Source organism: Salvelinus alpinus, chromosome 14 (assembly GCF_045679555.1).
Source record: "Salvelinus alpinus chromosome 14, SLU_Salpinus.1, whole genome shotgun sequence".
NCBI classification, from domain to species: Eukaryota; Metazoa; Chordata; class Actinopteri; order Salmoniformes; family Salmonidae; genus Salvelinus; species Salvelinus alpinus.
In genome coordinates, this window is record NC_092099.1 from 21,561,516 (window position 1) to 21,582,163 (window position 20,648).

General features: G+C 42.2%; 1 protein-coding gene across 1 annotated transcript; it reads left to right on the plus strand.

Annotated features, from left to right (window-relative positions):
- The first annotated feature begins 3,643 nt into the window (after positions 1-3,643).
- LOC139538594 (insulin-like growth factor-binding protein 5) lies at positions 3,644-19,140 on the plus strand. The gene is made up of 4 exons (XM_071340794.1): positions 3,644-4,335; positions 17,902-18,125; positions 18,307-18,426; positions 18,605-19,140. Exons 1-4 carry the CDS (start codon positions 4,002-4,004, stop codon positions 18,740-18,742), a joined length of 816 nt encoding a protein of 271 aa, XP_071196895.1. The 5' UTR covers positions 3,644-4,001; the 3' UTR covers positions 18,743-19,140.
- The last annotated feature ends 1,508 nt before the right edge of the window (positions 19,141-20,648 follow it).

Here is a 20,648-nt window from a genome sequence, read left to right on the forward strand (position 1 = left end):
GTCACCAAAAGCACTCACAAACTTCTACAGATGCACAACCGAGAGCATCCTGTCGGGCTGTATCACCGCCTGGTACGGCAACTGCTCTGCCCACAACCGGAAGGCTCTCCAGAGGGTAGTGAGGTCTGCACAACGCATCACTGGGGGCAAACTACCTGCCCTCCAGGACACCTACACCACCCGATGTCACAGGAAGGCCATAAAGATCATCAAGGACAACAACCACCCGAGCCACTGCCTGTTCACCCCGCTATCATCCAGAAGGCGAGGTCAGTCCAGGTGCATCAAAGCAGGGACCGAGAGACTGAAAAACAGCTTCTATCTCAAGGCCATCATACTGTTAAACAGCCACCACTAACATTGAGTGCCTGCTGCCAACATACATGTAGGGTATGTTTACATCACTTATTCATATCTTTATGTACATATTCTTTATCCCTTTACACTTGTGTGTATAAGGTAGTAGTTGTGGAATTGTTAGGTTAGATTACTCGTTGGTTATTACTGCATTGTCAGAACTAGAAGCACAAGCATTTCGCTACACTCGCATTAACATCTGCTAACCATGTGTATGTGACAAATAAAATGTGATTTGATTTGAAGGTGCACCATTAAAGGGTCATAAAAATGGGGATCAAATGTTAAATCTTGAAAAGTGAAAAAGTCTGCTGTAAATAGCATTCAGTCCTAAGGCATTTTCTCTATCATGTACTTTATTAAACAGTGGTTTCGACAGGCTCTTGCCAGGTTTAAATCTGCTCAATAGGTATCAAATCATTTCTTTAGATGGAAATGGCTTTATATTAGAAATCTACGCAATGTTTCAGTGTTCCTCAGCTCTCTGTTCTCAGACCACTACTCTTCCCCCATGACGTAGGGGTAGCTTGATGCCATATCAGACTTGCATGTTGCGGTGAGTGGACACCACTCCTGGAGAAAAAAAATCACCATGGCAGCAGCACTGCACACCACAGAGCCGGCCTCAAGTCATTTGTGACAGTTTATCTCCTCATTAGTAACTGGATTACATTTCCAGCGTCTTTTCAACGACTTCTGTACTAGGGAATTTCTGGCAAGTTTCAGTTTCTTTCCAGTGTAAAAAATCAAGCAAGGCAGACCAGGAGCAATCCGACACCTTATACGATGGGAATGGAAGCCAAGTTCAGACAGCAGTAACTGTGGGTTCTGGTTAACGCAGAGGAGGAAGACATGGGAAAAAGGAGAAATGGGAAGGAAAGGAGGCAAGAGCCATGCATGGGAAACCTGTGCCCAGATACAGAAGCAGACTGGGCAGTGCCAGTGGGCACACCACTATGTTCAAGATCCTTTAATGAATGGATCAGAACATTCATGAATGCTTCAAAGGAATAGACACTATATTATGCGAAATGAGTTATAATCAGTTTGATAAAATGACATGGCAGACATGTTCTCAAGTGTTTTTGACACATCTCTGCACTAAAGATACACAGACAAAATTCCAATAGTATAATGATGAATAGTAAAGCACGTGTGTGGTGCTTGTACAGAATGTTCAAAATAATCAATAGCAATGATATTAGTAGTTCTGCATGGTCATTGTACTGTAGGTAGCCTAGTGGTTAGAGTGTTGGGACAGTAACTGAAAGGTTCCTGGTTCAAATACCTGAGCCAACAAGGTGAAAAAGCTGTCATTTTTTCCCTTGAGCAAGGCACTTAACCCTAATTTGACAAGGGATGCCATACTACTATGGCTGACCTGGTAAAACAACACACTTCACTGCACCTATCCGGTGTATGTGACAATATGTCTGTTTCTTTTTTGTAATGTTTAGTTCATATTAATGTATCACACTAAACTATGTAGTTCAATAGGTCATATAAGAGCTAAGATATGGAACATAAATAACATTTATGTCTATCTGTCTCCCCCTTTTTCAGATTGAGTTACATTAAAGTATACACTGCATACAGAAGCCAACATTCAAGGAGCAGCCTGTGGCTACCTTCATATTCCCTAGCATTTTATTGTCAGCCTTGCACACAGTGGTCGTGAACTTTCAACGATGAAGTTAATGGTTGATTATTTGTGGGAACTCCCATAGTGAGCTCTTGTCATTGGTAACAGCTCCTTCTAGTGGTCAACTGTCAAACTGCCTGAGCTAAATCAAGGCTGCAGCAAGAATCTCCCACTAACTGGAGATGAACAATTGAATGAGATAGAATGTTTTCAAATTCAGAAAAAGATAGCAGTCTTCACTTAGCCAGAGTCTGTGAAAGGAGAACAACAAATGATGGTACCATGTTGAATTGAAGATGTCAGGCTATTACGCATCAGGGTCTGAGCCACTATATTCTACTCCCTCTGAGAGAGTAACACGCAGACAAACCGCGCGCACACCGACACACACACACACACAGAGAGAGGCGTGCATGTATTTAAATCAGTCAGTTGGCTACCTTTGTATCAGAAATGGTGTCCAATGGAGAGAACAGGTGCAGGCTTTAAAGTATGCCTATTTTTAGAGTGAAATAGGCATCCACAGCCAGCGTTATCTAAATACAAAACAGAGATAATCTTAGAGTCTTCAAGCATTGCCTGATTGGTGCCATATATTGGTCAAGATCCACTGGGTCTAATCATACTTTTTTTTTTTTTTTTTTACAACAGCATGATTTGACTGTGACTTAACACATTTATACAACATATTTGGGAAATGTAATGTTGATTAGCTATGACAATAAACACTGATTTCATTACCCGTCCACTCTCTATACCAAGTTCGATATTGTGCCTGATAATGCTTACAGTAGCCTACAAAAAATACAGTGCATGTATTTTCATTATAGTAAAGGTCTATTCACATACTTCGTTTATGCAGAATGTAGCATTCTTTTTTTATATATGTTGTATTTAACCTTTATTTAACCAGGAAAATGATCCATTGTGACACTTCATCTATTTTGCAAGGGAGACCTGGCTAAGAAAGAAGCATCAGTCAATACCTCATTACAAAATGTAAAACATACAATACAAACAGCACAACATGTCACCAAGAGCTGATCCGAACCATAAGCATCAACCACCGAGCAGAGTTTGGAGCCAGACTGACATTGATGGGTATATGTCAGCTCATACTGCTTCTCACCCCGACAGATTGTAGCCAAAGTACTGTAGTTGATGCAGCACAGTGGTGTATTCTGTCATGATCATGCATTTTACTAATTCTGTCTGTAATGCAACTATGATTTAAGAAAACTGGTTTTCCATTCGTTTTGCTCGTAGCTTCGTGCGTAAGCTTCTTTTCTTTAAGTCAATCGATGTGCACCGCTTGAGACGGGGTGGAAAACATTTAGGGGTAAGAAAGAAGTGTGTGCTCGATTAGCAAAAGCACGTATTCAGTAACCGTGGATTCTAATTATGCCTCCAGATGAAGTGCTTAAAAATATATATGTTTTGATTAAGGTTGCGTTGGTTTCTTGTGTTCCTCCTCGCACTTGGCATCACTTCAGCCTTCGGCGTGAAAGACTGATCCTATTGCTGTAAAAAGGTTGGCCACTTGCCAAGACCTGGAACAAGTGCGCCTCCCTTCCCTGCTGTTAGGCGTATTCATAGTTAGGGGTTTGGCTGATTTTAAAAAGGCAAGCCTGGCCTGAAGTTGATCAGTCTGCTCAAGAAACTTCTCTGGAGGGGAAAGTATTGGAATCGGTTTCAAAGGGGGGAAGGTCCAGGTTTTGTACAAAGAATTGCATTGCACCGAGAGAGGACATCAATTCTGTCAATTAAGAAAAACATTGCATCCCGAAGTGTAGTCTTTTCATTAGATTTTGACTTGTTCTGTGAATACTTTTTCTTTGTAAATACAAAAAATATTTTTTTCAGTTTATTTAAACTGGAGTGCTGAAAACACTATACATTTGGATGCGGACAGTTTTTTTGCTTTATAAATCGGATCATTTAACCCACGGGCATTGTCGGTCAATTCGTTTCACATTTGAGGTTTAACAATTGCGAGACGAATATGTTTCTCAGTTTTTGTCTACTGGTGACATTTGTCCTGGGGCTATCTGGATGCTTGGGCTCATATGTGCCCTGCGAGCCGTGCGACCAGAAGGCGCTCTCTATGTGCCCCCCAGTCCCCGTCGGTTGTCAACTCGTGAAGGAGCCGGGCTGCGGTTGCTGCCTAACCTGCGCCTTATCGGAAGGTCAGGCGTGCGGCGTTTACACCGGAACATGCACCCATGGCTTGCGCTGCTTGCCGCGAAATGGAGAAGAGAAGCCACTTCACGCGCTTCTCCATGGCAGGGGAGTGTGCACAAACGAGAAAGGATACAAACCCCTCCATCCACCCATAGGTAAGACGGCGCAATGAATGCGTGTGCTTAGGGGATCCAAGGGGGCTGTGTAAAATACAGAGTTGAAATTCAGTTCCAGCTATACCGGCCCCGGTAAACTGCATTATAGACGTTTTTGGTTCGTTTTTAGCAGCACTTTTCATTTGTGCTTCCATGACCCCTCGCTAAAAACCTCGCAAACGAGCTTTAATGATGTTTCAGTTTTGTAAAGTAATGCTATTGTGAGCAATTCCATTAGCACACTGACGTTTTGGAATCCACATTTGAAATAACTGCATAGCATGCATGAGTAGGTCCTATGAGCAAACGGTCCGATTTGTCAGAGATTGCGGCAGGCTTAATTGTGAATCTGGGTCGTTATTAAATTGCACACAGTCGGATTCATCACATGCCACAATAACAGCACATGCACAGAATACATGTGCTATAGCATACAGATGTAGGATCTTAATTTGATCACCCCGTTGCAGGAGGACTGTCCTGCATTGCAGGAAATGTAAAGCTTGTAGTGTATTTGAGGTTTAAAACGGCTTCTGAAGTTTGTAATTTCGTCTTTGAAATTTCAGAATTGATTTTCCCTTACGAAAAATGTATCAACCCCTACAAAAATGTCCATTACTTTTAATCCACATAATGATTCACATGTCCTGTTGCTGCAGGATTATTAACTTTGGGAAACCCTGAGTTAGAGAGCAGCACAGCCAGGACAGAGTTTGGGAATCCCTGCTCTAATTTGCAGTCCCTGTATGGAGTTTGTTATGAATACAGTATGGTAGACTGACTTAAAGCGTTCCTCTGCATGCTTGTCTACATGGCTGTGTCCCTCCCTTGTCGCAGTGCCTGCCTGGACATCCATTCTTGTGCTCTCTTTCTCACGTGAGAACATATTGTATGTGGTAATTCTAATTGCTGCTATTCTTTTTTTCTCTGGAAATTAGTTATATCCCTTTTCACTGTGTTAGACACTTGCATTTCTCACAAACACAATTGCCACCCATGAAGAAAATCTATATTTTCCAACATATAATATCCGGTTCTTCTTATTGTAGCCTAATTGACTGAAGAGGGCTCTGCTCGAGGCTACAGATCTTTTGAAAGCTGAATTTAGGTTTAGTCCCTGTGGGTGGTGTTGAGTCGGATTACTGCTCAAATATTACATCTGATGATATGTGTTTGTGTGTGTGTGTGTGTGTAGTCTGTGCGCACTTGTAATTCTTCAATGTGTGTGTGCACAGGCAAGAGAAGTTAGGTATAAATTAACCAAACATCAACATTTAGAGGTCAGAGATAGACACATGTTATTAGATGATTCAAGATTTTGATTTTCAGTTGTTGGCAAACTATATTAGGCTACATACAAGTTTTGGTGACAAGGTAAATTTGATGAATGCTATTGGTTTATTGTTCGGTTGGTCAGGTTGAAAGACTCAGGCTATTTGGGCTTTGGATACACCCTACATGTAACTCCCTTGGAGGACATGCATTAAACAACATTAGAATGGAATTCAGCCCATTCAAGAGGTCACCATTGTCTGTAGTAATGGCAGCAAGGCTATACATAACATCCAACGAATACTTGCAGCTATAACTGAAATAAACCCAAGTACTTTTGTCTAGCTATAAGTGTCACTCTGATCTAGGAGATTGAATTCCAACACGCACTCTGTGTGAAGCCTGTGGGTGGGTGTGTGTGTGCAGGCGTTTGTGCGTGCATTTGTGTATGTGTGTGAACACTGACTTCTCCTTTGGCACTGGGTGGTAACCGGAGTGCGTCCGTTTTCCTGCCCCTGGTTAGGCAGTGTGGGCGCTCAAGCACAGCACAGTGATTCAGCAGAATGCCTCCGGCTGCTCTTCTCTGAAGGGCTGTCTATCAAGGGCTACGATTGGAATTAGACACAAGCCTTTGGTTTCCTGCTGGGTAGGGTTTCAACCTGCTCTGACCAGCTGAGCAAGGCAGACAGAGAGAGGGCAGGTCAAGTGTCCAAAGACAGATCCTCAGGGGACCCAATAGCTTCCATCTCTCGGCTGCATTCATGCAATTCTACAGCATCCTAGCAAGAAAAGTGGACCCACTTTAAACAATCTACATATTATAAAGGCTATATATAGCATATGTAAGGTCTTCATAAGTTGTAGTTTGTTAAAAGTGGGACTGCCAGATCAGGATATGTTTCTTGAAGAGAGAGAATGACATTGAATTATCTATGTATTTCTCTGTCACAAATGTATTGGCATGACATGGGTATAACACTGTAATACAATGTTGCCAAACTACACACGACTCTGTTGTCTCTTTCTCATCTCTGCATAAGTCTGGTGTCACCCTCTTTTGTTGACTGTTGAGTTGTGTTCCAAGGAAATGGTGCTTAGCTCTGATGGCTGGGCATAGGAGGCTGGTTTGTGTTGCTGGCCTCTCAGTGCACTGTGTTAGCCCAGAAGAATAGGATCCTGGAACGCCTGCCAACAGATATGACTCCATGGCAGAAGGCCCCTTGCTCTCTGAGCTTGTGAAAGAGCCTTATGTTTGAACAGATTGCTCTTTGCCAAGAAACAAGAAGATGATTAAAGAGAGCGTATAAATCTAGAAAGCTTGACTTGCACATGAACAAGCACGTGGTGCTTTATAAGCACAGCATCAACACAAATGCAGCTTCCGCCAAAGCCCAAAAGAACAGAAAATGTTGATTTTGGGGTTTGTGTTTGTGCTCCAAGATTTTTTTGTTGGCTTGGTGGTACATTTACACGTTTTAGTGCAACCACAAGCCAATGCGAAGAAGCCAGTTGTTGTTCACCTGTCCTTATTTAGACAATTTACAATGACTATGGCACAAAACAAATGCTTGCACCTGAACTGTGGTGTTAGGGATGGATCGAAATTTACAGAATGGTTACCTGGAGGAAAATGGGGGAGGGTCATGGTTTTAACATTTCTGTCAAGGGGAGGTTTTAGCATTTTTTCAATCTAGTCCAAGGGTGGGTCATGTAATTTGTAGTGGATGAAATGTAAATATTTCTCAGTGTTTTAGAATTAGTTGTTTATTAGGCTATATATTGTTGTGTGTCCGAATGCCGGACCTCATCTCTGATTCTCCGCTGGGCGCGCAATATCAAGTGTGCCTATAGGATATTTAGTGTAGTCTCAATTAGAGGTCGACCGATTAATCGTAATGGCCGATTAATCGGGCCGAGTTCAAGTTTTCATAACAATCGGAAATCGGTATTTTTGGGGGCGCCGATTTGCCGATTTTTTTTATTTTATTTTTTTACACCTTTATTTAATCTTTTTTTAACTAGGCAAGTCAGTTAAGAACACATTCTTATTTTCAATGATGAGGCAGAACGACAGATTTTTAACCTTGTCAGCTCGGGGGATCCAATCTTGCAACCTTACAGTTAACTAGTCCAATGGTCTAACACCTGATTACATTGCACTCCACGAGGAGCCTGCCTGTTACGCGAATGCAGTAAGCTAAGGTAATTTGCTGGCTAGCATTAAACTTATCTTATAAAAAACAATCAATCAATGACTGTCATTGCTCCAATGTGTACTTAACCATAAACATCAATGCCTTTCTTAAAATCAATACACAAGTATATATTTTTAAACCTGCATATTTAGCTAAAAGAAATCCAGGTTAGCAGGCAATATTAACCAGGTGAAATTGTGTCATTTCTCTTGCGTTCATTGCTCGCAGAGTCAGGGTATATGCAACAGTTTGGGCCGCCTGGCTCTTTGCCAGAATTTTACGTAATTATGAAATAACATTGAAGGTTGTGCAATGTAACAGGAATATTTAGACTCATGGATGCCACCCGTTAGATAAATTACGGAACGGAATAAACGTTTTGTTTTCGAGGTGATAGTTTCCGGATTAGTCAAAGGTATATGGTTTAGAGAGAAATAGTCGACGCGTTATAATTCCTGTAATAACTTGCGGCTGAACTTGAAAGGGGTTCCTTCGTTATTTTACCATTCATGTCTTCCATAGAGAATGTCTTGATCTACTTCAAATAAGGTCTGTGTTTCGCGGAGGAGCAGACTGACAGGGGACCATGCAGACAAGCTCTGCTTTCTGCACTACAACCCAAAACTTCTTAACTGGGAATATTGAAGACCCATGAAAGCTGGTGGTTCGTTTTAACATATGTTCTCATGTTATTTGAGACTAAATTGATTTTATTTATGTATTATATTATGTTAAAATAAAAGTGTTCATTGTTCATTCAGTATTGTTGCAATTGTCATTATTACAAAAATGTGTGTGTGTGTATGATATATATAAATAATAATAATAATAATTATCGGCCAATTAATCGGTATCGGCTTTTTTTGTCCTCCAATAATCGGTATCGGTATCGGCGTTGAAAAATCGTAATCAGTCGACCTCTAGTCTCAATCAATTGATCCATAGCCTATAAGCTACGAAGTGCATGCTCGGAGAAGCACATAGCAAAGTTATATTTCGAAGATAGCGGGATGGTGTAAATTAAACTAGGGTGCATGACACACTGCAGTGGATAGTCCAACCCTGAGCCCCAGCCTGCTCTGATCTAGCTGATCAAATACGTTTTTGTGTGCTACCTAACTGTGCTGTGTAGGCATATGTGGCAGTTCAGGAGGAGAGTCAAAAGCTTCCTCAGATTATACTTTTTTTGATTAGGCCTAGTCTAAAAAATTCACTATCTTGTACTCAGACTAGCCTATAGCCTATGTTCGGTTCAGTTTTAGAAGGAGAGCACGAAGATGAGGAGGACCGGAGTGCAACTTTGATAGCTTGCTACTACTATAATAGATTTTATTAACAACATGTTTGTTGCCATGATGTATTTATCAGAGTTATTGACCTCACAATAAGCCAGATTCGAGTAATTTACATTGTGGTGCTGAAACTCGAAACATCAGCTGTGACACAATCAATCGGAAATGGACAGCTCATGGTACTGAAAGTAGACATAATTCAGTTAAACGGTCTTCATTTTAATTAGACTTTACTAACAACAAGAGGGCTTTGTGTTGGAGCCTATTTCTTCCTATTTTAGAAAATGTTGCTATAGGCTGGTATATCCATAGATTTGTTGGTCAATTCCTCTGACCACCATGCACTCTTTAGCCTACGTTCGTGTCAGTGAAGGGCTGTTAAGTTAAAACCAAGACTTGAATTAAGGGGGTATGAGAGTGTATGCCATAGTCCTACCATTAATTAAAGAAAATGGCAAAAAGCAAAGGCCTACCCCTTGTTAGCTTAAGATTCAGAAGAAAATGAGACAGATTCGATTATATAACGTGATCTATAACAGCGCTTTGGTCCGTGATCCTTTATGCTAGAAACAAGCTGTAAAATCTGTGGGAAAGAGATGACTCTCATTGTTTTGTTGCTTTGACATTCAGAGGCTGAGCTACAACCTTTTATGGCCGAGGAGACAGTAAATAGAGTTTGCTTAGGAAGTAATCTAATTCTGTCACTATCAATTGATTAAGCTATTCACTTTCTGTACAATAGAAGATGTTTAAACCCAGACAGCATTTAGGGAAACACTTGTTATTTCGTTGGGTTAAGCCACGGAAGAAGAGTAGCCAGCAGATGGTAGGCCTACTCTGTCTGGGGTGGAAAGGTAGGCCTAACCTTTGAAAGTACCATGCTCAGATTCCTAATGATGTCTCAGATTTAATTATTTGCAAACAGGGACAGTTTCGTTGCAAACAAGACACACTACACTGATGGCATTGGACTAATATGATCAGATGAACACATAGGCCATCTCTCTGTATATCCTTAGCCTGTAATTTCTGTAATTTGTCTGGTGTTCTGCTGATATGTAAAATGACGTAGAATTGCATGACATTTTGATAAAATTCAATTTTTTTCTCGGACCTGCGAATAAGATCATAGATTCATGCATTGCTTTGTTATAAAGGAGATCTTTCCACCCCTACTCTTGTCCAGGGTAAACGGTAGACATGTTCTCTGCTATTTTAATTATTATTTTGGGTATAGGGGAGGGTTACCTGTTTTTTTTTGTTCAAGCGTTAAGGGAGGGTTTAGGTCAAATATATTTTGCTCAAGGGAGGGTAATCCATTTTCATTTCAGAGAGGTCCGATTTTCTCCATGTAACCTTTATTATAAATAAAGTTTACTCCCTTAGCTTGACAACTTAATCCATGTGTCAAGTGATTTGTGGCTCTGTTGTTTAAAGGCTAGAACTAGGGGGACGATTCTGTTTTCTTTATCCCTGGTCTTTTACAGATAAAATACAGCCCCAGCCATGTAAAGAAAATATTTTACGGTAGCAGGGTCAACTTCAAGTATTTCCACACCAATTCTCCTCGTCTGAACTGATCAGACGGACCAGCAGAATGCCAGTATGGGCTAGTTGACGTTGCACATCCCTACTGCATTGTTATATTCCCTAATCGAGAAAACATCCTTTCATTTTTATTTATTTTATTTTACATCAGACAAGCCAGTCTCCTTCAACGGAGTCCACTGACAATACACATTTATGTTAGGCATCTTGGTTTGCCTATCTACTATAAATGGTCTACTTGAACACTTACTGTACTGTAGACATTGCACACAAATGGCTCTATCCGTTATGGACAGTTCAGTTAACTCAGAGATGGCCCCATCTGTTTGATTGTTACATTGCTAGGTCATAGGGAGAAGACCATTGCTGACAGGGATTTTACAACTCACAACTCACTCACCATGAACCCCCTCCTCACAGATCTGGATGTTGTTGATTGCTAAATATAACCAACCTCATCAGATGTGAAACAGTTTATCAATGACATGCCGTCTTCGGTGTACAATATGTATTCTTCTTTGGTGTAGGTTCTGGTTTTCTAGAATGCTGTGCCATTGCAAGTGTTAATCATGGGAAACCAATTGCTAATGTAAGGTCTCCAAAAGAACACGCAAACATACTCTACGGTCAAGCTATGGCATTGTTCCCATGCACAGTATTAAAGCTAGAGAACCTACTTTGGAGTTGGCATGCTTGAATGGTTTCTTCCAATAAAGTTTTATAGCAATCAGTCTAGCATTTGTCATTTACACCTGGAAGGATAGTGGGTAACAGCTGTGGAGAGAATCAGCTCACAGAGTAGTCTCCTCTATCAGAAACATGTGACTCCAAAGGTAGTGACATCCACATGCTGGCTTTAAAACCGGCGTGATCTGACCTAAACTGTGTAGGCCCTGTTAACCCCAACGCTGCCACCATTTACCGCTCCAACTCCAGGGTCGTGCTCAGTAGAGAACACCAAAGGTTTTGCAACAAACAACGAAAATTATTGTTTAGTATTTTTCTTTTCACTCTGTTTCAATACATTTCTCCCTAATGGACACGACCCAGGACAGCATAAGGATGTTATTGGGCTCCAAATCAACTAATCACTTCCCACAGAAGAACCTAACTTGTTGAATGTCACTGTAATGAGCTCAACAAAAAAGGCCTGCCTCAAGTTTCTTTGCAGAACGGGAACAATAGAGGTCCTTATCTTTTGTCTGCAACTTTGGTGCCAGTTTCAGCTCCAAAATGTGGATTTTGTCATTTTCATCTTCCTCTCTGGCCTCATTGTCTGAAGTTGAGCTTTGGACAGTGGACAGAGAACGTTCATGGCGAGCCAAAATAGCAGCCTCTGCCCTCGGGGATTATGTCACACCCAGCAATTGTGTAGTGGTGAAGGTTGACCCAGAAAAAGGCAGCGTCTGTCCATGTGGCTTGTCAAAAAAACAAAACTCAGATGTGTAATGAGACCTTAGACCAAAATTAGGCTTGCACAGGAGAGCAGCGGCATGTAGCATCGCGATAGTGTGATTTCAACTGCTGTCGAACATTTATTTTACCTCAAAGGAGAAATGTCTTTGGTGCAGCAGTTGCGAGAGGGGGAGTGGGGTCAGTATACCTATGCCCTACTTGGAAGGGACTCTCATCCCTACGGAACAAGAGTTCCTTTAATTTTCAATCCCTGAATTGTTCCTGCAGCTATTTGCTGCTATTTTTAACTCTTTTTTCTTTTCTTTTTGCACTATACATATTTGTTGCACATTGTACCTTAGAAAAAGTTATTTCCTGTAAGTTGCTGATTGAGTTTGAATTCAGTGCCAGAGGAGACTGCAATTGTACGGCCCAGATACAAGGTTCAAAACAGGAACCAACAATGCATACTGCACAAAGCAGTAGCATGGTCTCCTTGTCCAACCAAAGCTGTCGTTTAGCAGTACAAAAGGGTGTGTTAATAATGATACCACCTGAATATGATTACACTTTTTATAATGAGGTCCAGCATTTTTATTTCAAGCAGAAAGAAAAGCGCTGAAGACCCTGCTAAATTTCCCCTCTGAATCCTTTGTTTTGAAGATGTAATGAAGAGATCTCCTATTAATGGTGGAATCAAAATCTGCTTTGACTGGTAGTAGCCATCTAAAAATGTCAATAAATTGTATGGAAATAATGTAATTCTGGATAAGTTTTACATGAATATGATTTGACTATCCACCAGCACTTACAGTGCATTCGGAAAGTATTCAGACCCCTTGACTTTTCCGCATTTTGTTACGTTACAGCCTTATTCAAAAATGGATTAAAATCAATCTTCACACAATACCCGATAATGACAAAGCAAAAACAGGTTTTTAGAAATGTTTGCAAATTTATAAAAAATATAAAATACGTTTTCAGACCCTTTACTCAGTACTTGGTTGAAGCAGCTTTGGCAGCTATTACAGCCTCGAGTCTTCTTGGGTAAGACGCTACAAGTTCGACACACCTATATTTGGGGAGTTTCTCCCATTCTTCTCTGCAGATCCTCTCAAGCTCTGTCATGTTGGATGGGGAGCGTCACTGCACAGCTATTTTCAGGTCTCTTCAGAGATGTTTGATCGGGTTCAAGTCCGGGCTCTGGCTGGGCTACTCCAGGACTTTCAGAGACTTGTCCCGAAGCCACTCCTGTGTTGTCTTGGCTGTGTGTTTAGGGTCGTTGTCCTGTTGGAAGGTAACTTTCACCCCAGTCTGAGTGCTCTGGGGCAGGTTTTCATAAAGGATCTCTCTGTACTTTGCTCCGTTCATCTTTCCCTCGATAATGAATAGTCTCCCAGTCCCTGCCGCTGAAAAACATACCCACAGCATGATGCTGCCACCACCATGCTTCACTGTAGGGATGGTGCCAGGTTTCCTCCAGACGTGATGCTTGGGATTCAGGCCAAAGAGTTCTATCTTGGTTTCATCAGACCAGAGAATCTTGTCTCTCACGGTCTAAGAGTCCTTTAGGTGCCTTTTGGCAAACTCCAAGCGGACTGTCGTGTGCCTTTTACTGAGGAGAGGCTTGCATCTGGCAACTCTACCATAATGTCCTGATTGGTGGAGTGCTGCAGAGATGGTTGTCCTTCTGGAAGGTTCTCACATCTCCACAGAGGAACTCTGGAGCTCTGTCAGAGTGAACTTTGGGTTCTTGGTCACCTCCCTGATCAAGGCTTTTCTCCCCCGATTGCTAAGTTTGGCCAGGTGGCCAGCTCTAGGAAGAGTGTTGGTGGTTCTTCTTCCATTTAAGAATGATGGAGGCCACTGTGTTCTTGGGGACCTTCAATGCTGCAGAAATGTTTTGTTACTGTACCCCGACACAGTCCTGTCTCGGAGCTCTACGGACAATTCCTTCGACCTCATGGCTTGGTTTTTGCTCTGACATGCACTGTCAACTGTGGGACCTTATATAGACAGGCGTGTGCCTTTCCAAATCATGTCCAATCAATTTAATTTATCACAGGTGGACTCCAGTTAAGTTGTAGAAACATCTCAAGGATGGTCAATGGAAACAGGATGCACCTGAGCTCAATATCGAGTCTCATAGCAAAGGGTCTGAATACTTATGTAAATATGGTTTTTATGTGGAAACATTTCTAAAAACCTGTTTTCGCTTTGTCATTATGGGGTATTGTATGTAGATTAATGAGGATAAACATTTATTTGATCCATTTTAGGATAAGGCTGTAACGTAACAAAATGTGGAAAATGGGAAGGGGTCTGAAAACTTTCCGAATGCACTGTATAGTGGCACTATCTCCACATACATTTTAGTTGAGGTTGTTACAGGACTACTGATAACAAATCAACATGTTCTTCTTACACTGCAGCTGTGTTGGAGGGCAATTCAGTGTTCCAGTTGTGCCCCAATGAGCAAGCATTTTGTAAGGCCATTCGATGTGGAATTCAATGTGCTCCAATGACTGTACATTTTGTTTAGATCTCTACAGGCTCTTGGTCTGGATCATGTATTCCTACCTGTAATATAATTACTCAAGTGCAATGTTCCATTTATTTTATTTGTATTTTATTTACCAGGCAGGTCAATTAAGAACAAATTCTTATTTACAATGATGGTCCAATGTTTTTCCATGTCTCCTTCTCCATGCTACAACAGCAGGGATATCAGGCCATGGACTATGTCCAGAAGCCTTGAAATATTAAGCATCAGAATCAGACTGAGGGACCCATGGTTGGCCAGTATCATGGCTAAAAGATGACAGAGGACATCCTGCTCCGTTATCACTATGCTATCGCATACCCCCTGACCCCCGGATTAGCAGCACCTTTACTCAACACCTAGGATCTTGTAAAGGTGTAATTTCAGAGGGTGTTCTGTGCTAGTTCATGGACTAGGGTACACTCAGTGGTGTAAGGTGTGTGAGCCAATGAGAATTTGAGCAACTCATTGTTCTGGTGCATTTTCCACCCCAAGTTGCATGACTGTGAACTCATAAAGACCAGCTGAGAGAGAGAAAAAGAACTGAAAGAAGAGTGGCTTATCGTTCACGCTTAGGCTTCCTGGCTGAGAGAAACGTCCCACTGGGCACAGACGTCAATTCAATGTCAATTCAACATCTATTCCACATTGTTTCAATGTAATTTAATTGAAATGATGTGGAAACAATGTTGATTCAACCAGTGTGTGCCCAGTGGGTTGGGATTTTGATGAAGCATAATTGCCCCGCACACATGTACATTTTTAAACAGAGGTGTATCGGTTGCACCTCCTTTGCCTGTTCCGTTCCTCTTGTCTTAATGAAAACTTTAGTGAGAACAAGGGGAGAGATACCAATACCTTGTCAGCCTGGGCTTAATGGAGGGGGCTGCATGTGACCGTGCTGTCTTGGCTGGAGGCCAGCGTCCTGGCAGTGTTTCAGTACTTAAACACAGGCCTACTAAGCCTCCTTTACAAGCTGGGGACCCTAAGCATGGAAAAACTGAGTTTTTGCCGCTGCAGTGAAGAGCCCACTTCAGAAAATACAAATTTGGTGGTTTAGAAACAGAGAGGGCGAGAGAGAAAAAGAGAGCGGGAGAGAGAGAGAGAGACTCCATTGTCTGCAAACAGGCTACACTCTGGGTATTGTTGGCAAAAGATGGGTACATTCTGTCTCCATGTCTTTGAATTGCAGGCACAGCTTGTGAGTTGGAAGCACAACATCACTTTATTTACTCTGGGCAAGGAGTATGATGTACTAAAATAAACACTACATTTTGTTATAATAATAATATACATTTAAACGGTTGATGGATGTTCATTTTCGCCATCAAATATGAAGCAAACTTCTACCATCCCATATTTCAATAGAACATCCAATATATAACGTCCAATATTTCCTCACAAGCTTATACACATAAGTAACACAAACTCTCATCCCTCACTTGAGCTAATGAGCTTGTTCACAAATCCTACTGCTAATGTAATTGGAGTGCAATGATGTCAGTGTGCTGACAATGTGCTGACATTTCTCAATCTAATATTTTTCCACCCAAATCATATTAGGCTGAATGTGAATACATGTCATGGACCATGAGACAGAGCAGTCTTTCTGGAAGATACTCAAATGTTTTGGATCTCACATGTAAAGTAGGTCAATGATGTAGTGTGTGTTGCATTTGTAAAATGGAAGGGGGATACGTTCTCCGGTTTGTTGGAACCCTGAAAATGGTTTGCAAAATCACAGAATCATTCATGAAGGCTTGAAACACATATGCAGCATTGTCATCAGTGGTACTTTGAATACTGATCAAATGAAGGATTCTTCCCCCAGCATCCAGGCATCGAGCACGTAGGAAAGCTAATTTGACATACTTATTTATAGCATTTTATAGCCCTGGCGGTCTGAGCAGGGAGAGTCGAGGACGTATCCAAACACAGAGACGCCTGCCAAGTCATGAGTTGTGAGATTACTTTCAAAGCGAGGACGGCAGTTCAGAAGCCAGGGTCCCAATTCCGGTAATCACCCTCCTCCCTTCATCCCCCAACTAACCTCCTCCCAGACACCCCTGCTGTGTCCAGACTCTTCAGACATCAATTCTCTGGAATATACCGCTCAGTGGTCACATACCTCTCTTTTTATTCCCCAAGGTGGCCATGCACTAAGTCCAGACCACTAGCCTATACTTAATTAAGATAACATTAAAACGTGGTTATGTTTAAATAATTTTTTATGGTCCCCCTCTTCAGCTGTCTGTCGATATCTTGCGGTTGTCTCTCCCCAATAATACTTTGCACATTCAACCACTACTCCGGTTGGGCCAGCCCTCCTCATTGCCACCGCTGCAATGACCTGTGGGTTTCTTTGCTGGATAAATATATCCCCGGTCATCTACTGGCACTGCGGCCGCCCACCAGTTGGGGCCTGGCAAAGTCCCATAACAGTGCCTTGTGTGCTTACGATAGACTAAGCAAAGATGGGAGAGGAGCGCTCATCTCTTTGGCCTCAGAGAACCTCATGCAGGCTAGGGCTCTTGGCTTATGGGGGCTGAGCCCAGAGGAGGGACTGGAGGAGAGGGGATAAGGGATCAGGACCCCAAATCTCTAGCCTGGTGGGAACTTCAAATGTACCTCTAGGACTGTAGTGCCCCCTGGGGAGTGGGATGGGGTAGGGTAGGGGGAGAGCACTGGTCTTTCTGCCTGGCTTCAGGCTATTTTACATTATTATGTTATGTTTCTTGATATGAAGTTATACTTTACATTCAGCCTACGATGTGTCCACCTCTGCCATAGGCTTCAGTTGCCATGGATCCTCAGTTACCATGACATCAACATCTGATCTGTGAGAGATGTGAAAGTCTGCAAGAATTGCCAGAGAAGTATTTTATTGCCAAAATGGCTTATGATCAACCAAATAAGCCATTGTGTCACCCAAAATGCCACACACCTTGTTGTAGAGATGTCTTAGAGGCCAAGCATGTAGCCAGCATGATACAGAAGTGACTGAGATAAGCTTTTGTAATTTTTGGTCAGCGTTCAGACATGTTTACTTTCTTTCCTTTGACCTCCATTAGTTGATGAGGTGGTGGAGGAGGCACAGTAGTTTATCAGCTGTTGATCCTTGATCCTGACCCCTCCTTTTTAAACAATGAAAAATAAACATTTGGTAGCCCAAACTCTGGGAAAAGCATCTGGGAGTCCATATTTTCGTTTGTGCAGGAAAAGCTGTTTGAACATTTTAGTTGGGGGTAATGTGACAAGTATGCACTGTTTTAGTTCATGTTGATGACACACACATTGATACAAATATTTTTTCCATGTGTAGATCATGAGTCTCGGGAACACGAGGACACCCTGACAACCGAAATAATGGAGGACCAACTGCAGCTTGCGAAAGTGCCGCTCCTCCCCAAGCAGGACGTCATCAACAGCAAGAAGATCCAGGCCATGCGCAAGGACAAGGACCGCAAGCGGGCGCAGGCCAAACTGCGCTCCATTGGGCCCATGGACTACTCTCCACTCCCCATTGACAAGCACGAGCCAGAGTTTGTAAGTACAAGAGTGGAGAGTAGGAAAGATGGGGTCTAACGCTTATATTGTGCTAATGCTGATGCTTGCTAGTGTGCATCTTCAACTCTGGTCCTAGGAGAGAGAACTGACTGTGCAGGATTTTGTTCCACCCATGGCGCTAGCACTGGGAACTAATGTTAGTTGTATCGTTCCTCCACAGGGTCCTTGCAGGAGGAAGCTGGATGGGATCATCCAGGGAATGAAGGACACATCCCGTGTCATGGCCCTGTCCCTGTACCTCCCCAACTGTGACAGAAAGGGCTTCTTCAAACGCAAACAGGTGAGAACTATCCCTCCGTCATCATCCTTATTCATGGTTTAACATAGACCAGTTGTATACTGATGTGCCTCTTCAGATCCACATTGGCTCCAAAATAATATTTGTTCTTACAATGTCTTTCTCTCGCTCATTCTCTCTTTCCCTCCCTTGTGTTGCTGCACATTGATCGCTCCCACAGTGCAAACCCTCTCGCGGCAGGAAGCGGGGCATCTGCTGGTGCGTGGACAAGTACGGCGTGCAGCTGCCCGGTACAGACTACAGCGGGGGAGACATCCAATGCAAGGATCTAGAGAGCAGCAGCATCAACAATGAGTGAATAGGCTGCTCCAACCCCGTCCCGATCACCTGACCCAGGGCCCTGCCTCCTCCTTTCCCTCCTGCCTGTCTGCTCCGCCCTCCAGTCACTTTTTGAGATTTTCAATACAAAAAAAATTTAAACATCAAATGAACGAAAGGACAGGCTTGAAAAAAGGACACCTGAAATCTCTTTTTTTTTTGTGTGACTGTGTGCTCATCTCTTAGTAGACGGAACCCAGGAGGTTTTAAGCCCTTGTTTGACCCTCGGGCCCCTCCCCCACTAAGAGTTGGGAACCACACTAATGATTCATGAAAATATATACTTGTGTTGATATATTTTTATAGAAGCTGGGGTGTAAGCACCAAACTTTGTATCATGTAAAGCTAACATAAAAGCGATGAAAAAACGAAAATAAGGCATGCTGATTATAAACAGGACTGTTTTGATCTTTCACATCTATTGCTATTGAGGTGTCAGAGGAGATAGCTGGACCTTCTATTGGCAGAGGTATTTGTTTTTTTGGTTGGTTGCTTTCCAAAAAAGAAAAAGAAGCATGTGATAGGGTCTTTCTGAGACAGTTGACTCTATTTGGGTATTTGGTTCTGTCACAGCACTTATGAATAGGGGAACCTGCTTGGATATGTGTAACTTCACTAAGTTTGTGTGGGCGTGCATGTATGTGTGTTTGAGTGTGTGTGTGAGAGAGAGAGGGAGTGAGCCTTTAACACAAGAATGTCATTTTTCTTTCTCTTTTCGTCTTGTCACAACAACAACATAACAAGCATTATTGCTGGTGCTTGAAGTAGTCTTGAGGATGGATTTCTCCCACTAGCCTATGAAACCTATGTATCTGGGAAAATGGAGAGTGTTTGACATAATAAGCAGCTCATTACAGACGAACCTATGTAAGTGACTCTTTGACTCTGTAGCTAGCCTGATATGCCAACTGTGCCTATTGTTAACAGACACTGCCATGCAGGGTAACACAGAACTTAATGGAGAACACTGCCCCTACTGGTGAAGGGAATACTGCCACAAAGTGCCCATTCTCTCATCTGATCAGAGCTGTGCTCAGCAAGACTCCATTGGTCCAACTACCTGGACTTAAAGAATATTGAATGTGGCTGAACAATCATGCAGTCCCCCAATAACTAACAGCAGTAATGCATTTTATTGCTAAAGTCTGGACAAAAATTGGGAGAACGAGGGGAAAAAAGCATTTTGTAGACTTGCATTCACCAGTGAGGCTAGGTGTTTACTCTTTGTGTCTCAGTTGCTCGAGGGTGTAGTCTTGTATGGTTTTGTTTGTACTGTTTTCTTTGCCTTCAGTGAAGTAACAACCGCCCACTTTTGAGCCATGTTCCTTAACCAAGTGGTCCCCTAACACTGCTACGGTGTAACCTTGGTGTATTACTTTTACCTATAGATTAATGAATGTTCTTTTTTTAAACAAACAACTACAATGTACTGGTGCTTGGAAAAGGACGTGTGTATTTTAGCCTGTAAACAATTTGAATAGTTCCATGACATCATCCTTATTTGAATATGAGACAGTCAAAAAAAAGCTATACCCCATCTATATCCTTCCCTCTTTGCTTGCATGTCGCACACTAAAATTGTTCCCTCCTTCTCGACAACTTGTTTTTCAACACAACACAACATTACTTGCATTGGAAATGGTGAGCAGTTTTCCTTCCACTGAAGGGGGGCATCGTTGAACACTACCTACAGGGTCAGTTGAAAGAGTAGTTTATGTCCGTCTGTGTGCAAGTCGCAGTGCCTTCCTACATGCAAATCCACATTTGAATAGTGATGCAAATGCAACGTGGTAGCTGTCTAAGTTACAGAAACCCTGCTCATGCTGAGAGGCCCCAGAGTAGTAGTTCTTGGTGTAGTACAGACAAAGGGTAACTATAGGATGTGA